This window comes from Leuciscus leuciscus (genome assembly GCF_965113295.1).
Source record: "Leuciscus leuciscus genome assembly, chromosome: 11".
Lineage (NCBI taxonomy): Eukaryota > Metazoa > Chordata > Actinopteri > Cypriniformes > Leuciscidae > Leuciscus > Leuciscus leuciscus.
In genome coordinates this window covers 29970295-29980115 of record NC_138735.1, presented here as the reverse complement: position 1 = coordinate 29980115, position 9821 = coordinate 29970295, and the positions used below count along the sequence as shown (strand labels likewise).

Genomic DNA, 9821 nt, shown 5'->3' with positions numbered 1-9821 from the left:
TGTTTCTTTGAAGTCGGGGTTGAAGCGTGCTTAATTTAACAGTATGTGGTGGTCGTTCTCGCTGCAGATTCACTGCTACTGCTCAACGTAATGCCACACACACACACACACACACACACACACACACACACACGCTCGCATCAAACGGTCAGACGGCCCCTCTGACATCACTCTGTACGCACGTCCACTCCAGCTGTTGTGTTTCATCCAGGACACACCCACTGGCTTATGAATGATTATTAGTGTTATATTAACAGAAATAATGAACACACACACATACACACACACACAGTCTGGCTCCAGTGGATTAGATGCTGCTGGCATTTGTTTTTAGCTTCTGCAGCGCGAGTGTGAATGCAAACACTCAACAGCAACCAGACTATACACACACACACACACACACACACACACACACACACACGATAACCTGACAGAAAACATTCGAGTAAAACCTTCTTTGATAGGCTCTTTCACACCCTTCATAGAACAGAATCTCCACAATAAAACGACTGATCTGATTGGATACTTTTTATACCAGTCGATACACACACATCAGGCTGTGACTGCACAAACATTCACTTCAGAATCAATGTGCAGACGAGTTGATAAAAGCCTTGCTGATCTACAGTTGACCTCGTGAAATCTATTACTTGGCAGAAAAAATATTTTATTCTTCTTTTTATTATTAATAAATGAACCTACAGTGTTTTCACAGCAGCTGTTCTGATATTCAGGTCTTTGATCCAACATTAAATATTAAACTTCTGCAAGCTTTATGGACAGAAACACTTTTTTCAAACTGTTTTGTTTAGTGAAAAAGAGCAGTGTTAGATGGGTGTCTACTGTCTTTTTAAACTTTACACTTAAAGTACTTAAAAACCATCTAGTAACCATGCAGAACACCCTAGCAACTTATGAATGAGCAACAGTGTAACACACACACACACACACACACACACACACACTCCTGCAGCGTAACGACTGCCAATGACAAGAGACAATCTAAAACTGATGTTACAAACCCTGCATTCACACCGCAGCTGTTTGTGGCCATATCTGATTTATCCCGTCACATGTGAATCTGAGAACATGTAAAAATACATGTATAAATAGATCAATATTTATATGAATGAATGAATGAATGAACAAACGAACGGCAGGCACACTTGATTTACCCTTGACATGAAGAGATGGCAAGTTGTTAGACCAAGTATATGGAGTGACACCTCCACATATTACACTAAGGTAAATAAAGAGTATAATGTAAGATGAATTATTATATGTATATATTTTATATACCAGCTTTAAGTTAATCTTAAAATAGTATGGGATGACATATTCATTTGGATAATATATTTAAAAAAATGACAACGCATCAGAAAATGTTCCACTTCACCTGTAGTGACTTGATAATCTAAGATAATAGTGATCACATGGCATGAGTATAAACACTGCTCTGTTTGTCTGAGCATCCGGACACTGACTCAACCAATAGGGAGAGTTTGGGGGCGGGACTATATGTTTACCAACCAATGGCAGACGGGAAGAATGTTCAGGAAACCTGTTTGAAAACAGTCAATTCCAGTTGTTGACACATCGGTTTTCAACATCAAACTCGATCCGCCACATCACATGACATTTGCACCTTCAGCACACACGAGCACATTACTCCTCACCAGAACCTCGTCCCGGGACGCCACATTTAAAGTCATGTGAACAACCTCACCAACACAGGGTTATTATACTTAACCTAAACTAAAACCCTAACATTTCTCTTACTTGAAATAAAATAAACGTTAACTGAATAATAATAATATATAATATATTTAATACATTCAATATAATACAATATAATATAATATGATAAAGTAGGACACTTAATGAAGTGGGAGCTTAATCATCTAAAATTATGTATTATGTAATGTAATATAATATAGTATAATAAAATATATTAAACCATGACCTTTAATAAAGTAGTAGCTTAATCATCTATAATTATGTATAATATAATGTAATGTAATATAGTATAATATAAAATAATATAATATGTTAAACTACAACATTTAAAGTAGTAACTTAATCATCTATAATATAATATAGTAAAGTAAAGTAGGACACTTAATTGAGTAGGAGCTTAATTATCTACAATTATATATGTTTTTTTCTATTATTATAATCTGAAATAAAATGAAATATAAAAAAACATGATAATCGCCAAGGCAACATTTCTCATTTTCATTTAATTTAACCTGATGTACTAAAATAACTAAAACTCTATTGATGTATTTAAAAAAAATCCCCAGAACACAACTAAATTTCTAAAACTTTAACTGAAATTAAAATGAATATGTTGAATATAAAAATAAAAACAATCAAAATATAATATAATCTTAATGATAGTAAAATAACACTGCACCAACAATCCGATTTGAGAAGATCAACATCAGGCAGAGAGAGTGTGTGAACGCAGGCGAACTCTCCCCAACTTTACTACGCAGAACTCACACTAAGACTGTGGCAACAAATAAACACACACACACACAATTTCATTCCATCTATGACACACAGAGTAAGAAAGAACAAACAGAACTATGCACACACACACACACACACACACACACACACACACACACACACACACACACTCTGGCAGTGTACGAGGGCAGTAAGGCGCCAGTGGAGTGCGCCGTCTCTCTGGGGAACAATACTGCAGCGCTTCATAAAAACTTCAAACGCTCCTGCCAAATGTTTTATAGGTGCTTTAAAGGGTTACGGCCCCCGGGGGTCCGGGTGGAGGAGGCGGGGTCTGTCTCACTCACACAAACGCACACAATATGCATATAACAGGTGAACCAGACGCATTTATGCACATCATTTCACTGCTATAAATGCACAGAGGACGGTGTGTTCGCGTCACATATAGACTTGCAGAACATCAGATCTTCAGAAGTACGTCCCTGTGATGGGAATAACAGTTTAAAGATAGAGGGGGAACCTAGTGATGAGCTCCTCAATTAGGATAGATATAATTAAATTCACACCAACATGTGTTAAACTACTGTATACTGGTGCAAAAAAAAGTATTGTCTGATTGCCATATAGCCTTGAGGAAAAGTGCACTGAACTGTACTGGATGCACTCGTAGTGTACTTCAAATCTTTACAAATATCACGAATGAATGAATGAAATAAAAGGCCATAAGTGTACTAAAGACAGTGCACTTCCAAGACTGTTTCCTAACGCACTTAAGTACACTTTAAAATAATGTCATATTGTACATTTTAAATCATCATGTATTCATAATCGTTCTGTGTAATAATGCGCTTTAAAGAAGTACACTCATTACATTTAAAGTTAATATATATGTACTAAATTGTAACTTCATTGCAAATGTGTGATTGCAAATATATTTAAATACATTACAGACAAGTTTCAATAGAAATTACATTAAAGTATATTATAGTTTGCCACAAATTAAACATTTAATTTAATATAAAGATGTACTTAAGTTCAACTAATTCCATCTGATATAGATTTTAACTACACACTTTCATTTAATTGCAAATAACATGCAATTAGTTTCTGAAAAAAATACATTCAGTTCACTTATATATATATTACAGTATATTATTCTCAAATTAAGTATACTCTTTTCAATAGAAAGTGTGCTTCTATATACCACGGTATTTAAATGGGACGGTAAGGTACTTTAAAGAAGTGGTGTCCAAAAAGCATGGTATTTTCAGTGGCATATTTTATAATACCATATACTTGTTTGTAAGAGGTGAGTGTGCGTATTGTAAATGTTTATTTGAATATTTAATTTAAATAAGAGTGAAAAAAACTCTAGCTACTTTGCTCACTATATATTATATAAAAAGTATATAAAAAATATAAAATATGTACATTTTATATTTTTATATTATACAAATATTTAAAAAGTATATTTATATTTTTTTAAATAATATATATATATATATATATATATATATATTATCAATAATTAAATTACATTAATCAATGTATATATTCAGTATATATATATAATATATATAAATACATAATAGATAAATAATATATACAAATATATGTGTGTATATGTATATATATATATATATATATATATATATATATACACACACACACACACACACACACACACAATAAAATAATGTAAAATAATATATATCTTTATATAAATAAGAGATGACAAGTTGTTAGATATATGGAGTAACAACTCTATTCATAAATATAGATTAAGATGAATTAATCAATATAATAATAAAAAAGTAACTAATTTTACAATCAACATTTTGGACAGATTTTGTTCACTGAGCTGCTCACAATTGTTTCTCTGTAAAGACGACATGTAATCCTGCCTTAGACTCCGGCTGGATTATGCCAGCTAACCTTTTAGGAACAACCCTCTCATGGTTAGCGTGCCTTCAGCACCTAAAACACCTTAAAACTCAGTGTACGCAGCTTTCGCAGCAGAGCCCCAGTGGGACGCAGGCGAGCTGTGAATCAGATCCATTCAGGGTCTTTTGGGAATGTTTTGCTAACAGTATTTGCAGATCCGCCGAGGGCTAAATTTAGCGCAGGTCTTCCCGGAGTCCACACGGTATAATTAGGAGGTGTGAGAACCCTGCTACAATTCTAAGGTTACTGTCGATAACCGTCACAGCGACGGCCTTAAAGGTGCAGCGTGTGTGTGGTCTTCCACACGCTCCGCTGCACTTTAATGTGTGTGTGAGGGAGCGCTTGTATAGCAGTGTGTGTGTGGTCTGCCAGTTTGTGTTGTCCGTGTTTGTTTGTGAGAGGGGAGCTGTTCTTGTGAGAGTGTGTGCGTATGTTTGTTGAGTGTTTCCCACACTTTGCTTAGCAGAAGTGAGACACTCAGTCAATCAGAGAACGTCTATTATTTCACTGAAGAAGACGGGGGGGGGGGGGGGGGGGGGGAGAATACAGTGGCTTTAAAACATATTTATACACTTAAGTCACTTAAACGTCTGAATTGCATTATATGAATTGCATATTTGACACCAAATATCAAATCAAAAGTCAATTATTGTAATAAATGAGAAAAACTGCACTAAAAGACGTTTGTGTTGAAGTGTTGACCATGAAGACTGTCAGTATTGTGTGTGTTTGTGGTTAGTGGATCAAGATGATGGTTAATGTGAATCTCTACACCGGTGTGAACCTCAGGAGAACTGACTCACGCATCACTGCTCAAACGTTTGGGATTTGTATGTATTTGAAAGAAGTCAAAAATACTGTAAAAACTGTGATATTGTGAAATATTATTCTTATCTAAAATAACTGTTTTCTATTGTAATATATTGTAAAATGTAATTTATTCCTGTGTTCAAAGCTGAATTTTTTAGCATCAAGTTTTTTTTTTTATTATTAAAAAGTTTAAAAACGTTAAATTGTTAAACATGTATTTCTTTACATAGAATGTTGATGTGATTTTTCCGTTACCCGACTGTTGAACTCTCTTATGAGGCGCGTGGAGCATTTCAGTGCAGAGAAGAGACTCGGAATCAGACAATAGCGGCTGGAGCTGTAAATTAAATGCTCATATTAATACACGTAGTAAACTACAAACACACACACACACACACACACACACTGCAGCTGCTCAAAACTATGCTTTCATCAAATGGACAGCCATAAGACTATGAGCTCATGCTAGGAGCACGCACACACACACACACACACACACACACACACACACACACACACACACACACACACACACACACACACACACACAGTCTTAAGTCTCATGCCAAAACACACATCATCTGAAACGGCGCTTGTGTATCAGCTTGAGTTTGTATTTGTACATGATCCCATAAATCAACGTTCATCTGGAAGAGAAATCCGCTTCCGAGCTACAGTGTAAAATATTATTGCACCAAAACTTTTACATCGCACTTGTGTGTGTCCGTCAGTCGTGAAACAGAGACAGTAAACACAATATCGATAATAAACTCACCGCACAACAACACGGCCGATCAATAGAAGTAAACGCTCCTTTTGCTACTCAAAGCAACACAAATGAACATTAGAAACAGGAAGAGTCTGTAAAACTACGGCTACGGTCCATCTCGCTTTAAAAACGTTGTATTGTTCATTCAGTCCGATGTGTCTGTTCACAAACGGTCAAAACGAGGGTTAACATCACTCTTCATTTGGGTAAAGCTTCTGTTCTGGCGGTCGATTCAGTGTAGACTCATTCTCAAGTGCATTTGTTCTAGAAATGTTCAGTAATTCAGTGTATTTTGCTCATTGGAGAATCCCAATGGAGTATTCACAGTTTGGATAAGTCCTGTGTGTGTGTGTACAATTTGGTGGAAGGGTATAACGGTATCCTGAGGAAGAATGCACTGACGGAAAAAATCGTGACGTAATGTTTGTTTGCTGGTTTTCAAACCACCATGAGCAAGCTGTAAACATTTCACTTCTGAATACTTATGGAAGAGCTTCTGTCAAGCCTGAACTTCTGAAACACCTTCTGGAACAAGAAATTAGTTAAAGTGGCACAAACACTGAGAACATGAGCAAATAATGCAACTGTACTGTTACATGTGATGATGCTGATGTTACCCATGTTACCAGTTAAAGTCAATATGAATTATGAAATGGTATTTTACCGCAGTAATGTGATGTATCTCCTAGAGATATTTAAGTAACACTATATATATATGTAAAAATATATATATTGTTCAAAAGTTTGGAATAATTCAGATTTTTAAATGTTTTTGAAATAAGTCCCTTCTGCTCACAAAGGCTGCATTTATTTGATCAGAAATACATTCAAAATGTGAAATATTATTAGAGTTTAAAACAGCTGTTTTCTATGTGAATGTATTGTAAACTTGAATTTATTCCAGTGATCAAAGCTGAATTTTCAGCATCATTACTCCAGTCTTCAGTGTCACATGATCCATCAGAAATCATTCTGATATGCTGATTTGCTGAAAACAGCATTTATTTTAAATAAATTATAATTATGAATGTATTTATTGTAATTTAGACCAATTTAATGTGCCCTTGCTGAATAAAAGTACGAACTTCGTGAATAAATAAATCAATATACTTTTGAACAGTAATATATTTATATATGCATGTATGGATTATGAAAACCTTTAGAAAATAACGTGCACTGATGAATTATTCAAAATCAGGAACATACATTAAGAAAGACTTCATATTGACTTTAACTCCTACTGGTGATTGATAAGCACTTGACATAGATTTTCCCATAAGGTTAGCATGCTCTTATTGTAGTGCAGGTGATATGGAGCTCCTTCTTGTCACCCGATGAGGAAAGGTGAGCAGATCAGTCCTGGTGAACCCACTCAGGTAAACATGAACCCTAAGACCTCATGAAGCAAGCATTCAGTAGTCTATGCACTTAAGTCAGTGTGTGAGTGTGTGTATTTACATGTTCGAGGGATCAAACAGTCGTGGCTCTGCTGTACTGCAGTGCGAGTGGCGAATACTCTTTGAAACGGACGCAGAGTTTCCCGCGTGTCCATGGGTTTTGTAGCGTGAGCGGGCAAAAGTCGTCCTGAAGCCATTTCTCTCTCCCCTCCACCAGCAGAACCAGCCCAAAGTGCTCCAGCTGCTCGCTCCCGTACACACACACCTCAGACTCGCAGGACGGGTAGCTGCACTGATCCACCGCACACGTGCACTGCTGCGCTGCTTTCTGCAGGTGATGGCACACAGCGTTGATCTCCTGGACTACCAGACCAACCATCTCTTTCGCCGACGTCTCTGGAGTCACTCGTAACTACAGAAGCAAGACAAACACATACATATGAAGTCGGCAGATGAAGTCTATTTAGTAAGCCGTAGCAACCTATGGTTAGGTGTTTAGCTCAAATGCACTATGATAATAACTCAACTCCTGAACTATATTAAATAGAACTATATATAATAATATCAAATGAATTTAAGAATTAAAATGGAATAACAGTCCCAAAAATTCACATGACTTCTAGGATAAAAGATACAAAAAGATTTGAAATTCCTGAAATGCCACCAAGAAATATACATTTTAATTAATAAAATATGTATTGAATTTTTTTGTATAAGTATTAAGTCAATTGTATATATTTATATTCATATTTATATACAATAATTTATATTTATATATAATAATTATAGATAATTAATGGACTATCATGGAAGAAACACTTCATTTCCCAGAATGCTCAAATATAGTCAATATAACTAGTACAATTTTATTAAATTAAATTCAAATAACTTAAAGGAACAATTTAATTAAAATCTGTTAAATATATGTAATAAATGTAATTTAAATGACAATATTAATAAAAAAACAACAACATGAAAGACATTTTGTGGAGATAAATGGCACATTCCAAATATGTTTTGATGTTTTGCATTAATTATTTTGACAGTACTGAAATTAGTTTAGGGAAATATGTCTAAAGAGTAAACTAGGAAATAAATCGCCACATTCTGTGAAACTGCTGCAAAATATCTGCAATAAACATGGAAGTTTCTGCAATTGGTGAAGCCACTGTGGCTCTTTATTCCTCCATCATAAATGACATGCCTGTTGAAATACAATAAATGCGTCATGATCTCTTGCGGTCGGATGCTGGTGTTTGGGAACGCAATCATGAGAGACGCTTCTGAGAGGGAATTAAACCAAATCATTCTGATGACAGACTTTGGCTCAGACGTTTCAGAACGACCAAACCAACATTTGAGATGCTGTGCGATGTGATTGGTCCACTGGTTAGTCCTGTTATCCAATCACATCAACTGTTGAGGCAAAGTCACGTGGCACGTGATTTTTGTATTGTGCATAGAGGGATTTTTTCGTTAAATGCATTTCCATTGTAGTTTCTTCTTATCGCATAAAAATCTACCTCAATTGAGTGCATACGTTTTGTATGCTCATTTCTTTTAATTTATGCACATCTTGGCATCGTTTTTTTAATGCAATATCCCAAAATGAGCATATAGCTAATAATATGTCAACTCACAAACACTCACTTTGACACTGGTTTCTTTGGGTAATCCAGTCCGGTATTGTGGGTAAACTCTCAATGTGGTGTGACACGGCCTGTGAGGGGAACCGCTGGAGGGGGCGGAGAGTCGCTGGACGCCACTGTCCTCTGATAGGGTGCGCACAGGCGCAGGGCGGGGTTCAGGGGCGGAGAAGCAGAGATCGAAGGAGGAAGGCCGTGTCCAGCCCTTGTGATTGGAGGAGCTGGTGGGTGTGGTTGGCATGGAGACAGGAGGCGGGTATTCCAGACTGCTGGTGCGGACACACAGCGCCGTTCTCTTCTCCGTGACCCGTAGCAGCTCGATCTGGCGGCTCGGGAGGATGAAGTCGCTATCGAACACATTCACGAGTTCCCGTCGGCTCATTCCTCCTCCGGTCTGCAGCACGTCCGGCTGAGAGGAGCGAGGCGATGACTGCGTGGAGGAAGAAGGGTGAGACGCTACAGATCTGAAGCTGGTAGGAGACGGTGGAAGCAGGTCCAGATCTCTGGTGCTCTGGGTCACACTGGAGCTGTACTCGCTATCAGTAGTGAGGAACACCTCGGATGAGTTGTCCTCATCAGACAGACCATGGGAATCTTGGAAAAAACAAATAGAAAGAGGGTTTAGTAAAGGGCGGGACATTTCCCAAACATGCAAGGTGTCGCTTGACCAATCACAATACACTGTTCCAGCCGACCAATCAGAGCACACTGTGCTTTTCAGAAGGAGGAGCTTCATAGAGACAGGAACTAAACAGAGCGTTACTGACAGACTGGGAAGAG

The 9821-nt window shown here is 36.9% G+C and overlaps 1 protein-coding gene across 4 annotated transcripts in view; it reads right to left on the bottom strand.

The window, feature by feature from the left end:
• Positions 1-5777: 5777 nt before the first annotated feature.
• Positions 5778-9821, bottom strand: part of ankfn1b (ankyrin repeat and fibronectin type III domain containing 1b) — an 88804-nt gene continuing 84760 nt past the window's right edge. For all 4 annotated transcript variants that reach the window (XM_082183432.1, XM_082183431.1, XM_082183430.1 and 1 more), the window contains 2 exons: positions 9046-9635; positions 5778-7807 (listed from right to left, as the gene is read on the bottom strand). In XM_082183432.1, the coding sequence (XP_082039558.1) occupies positions 7469-7807; positions 9046-9635 (929 nt within the window). In that variant the 3' untranslated portion in view covers positions 5778-7468. The remainder of the gene's footprint in view (positions 7808-9045; positions 9636-9821) is intronic.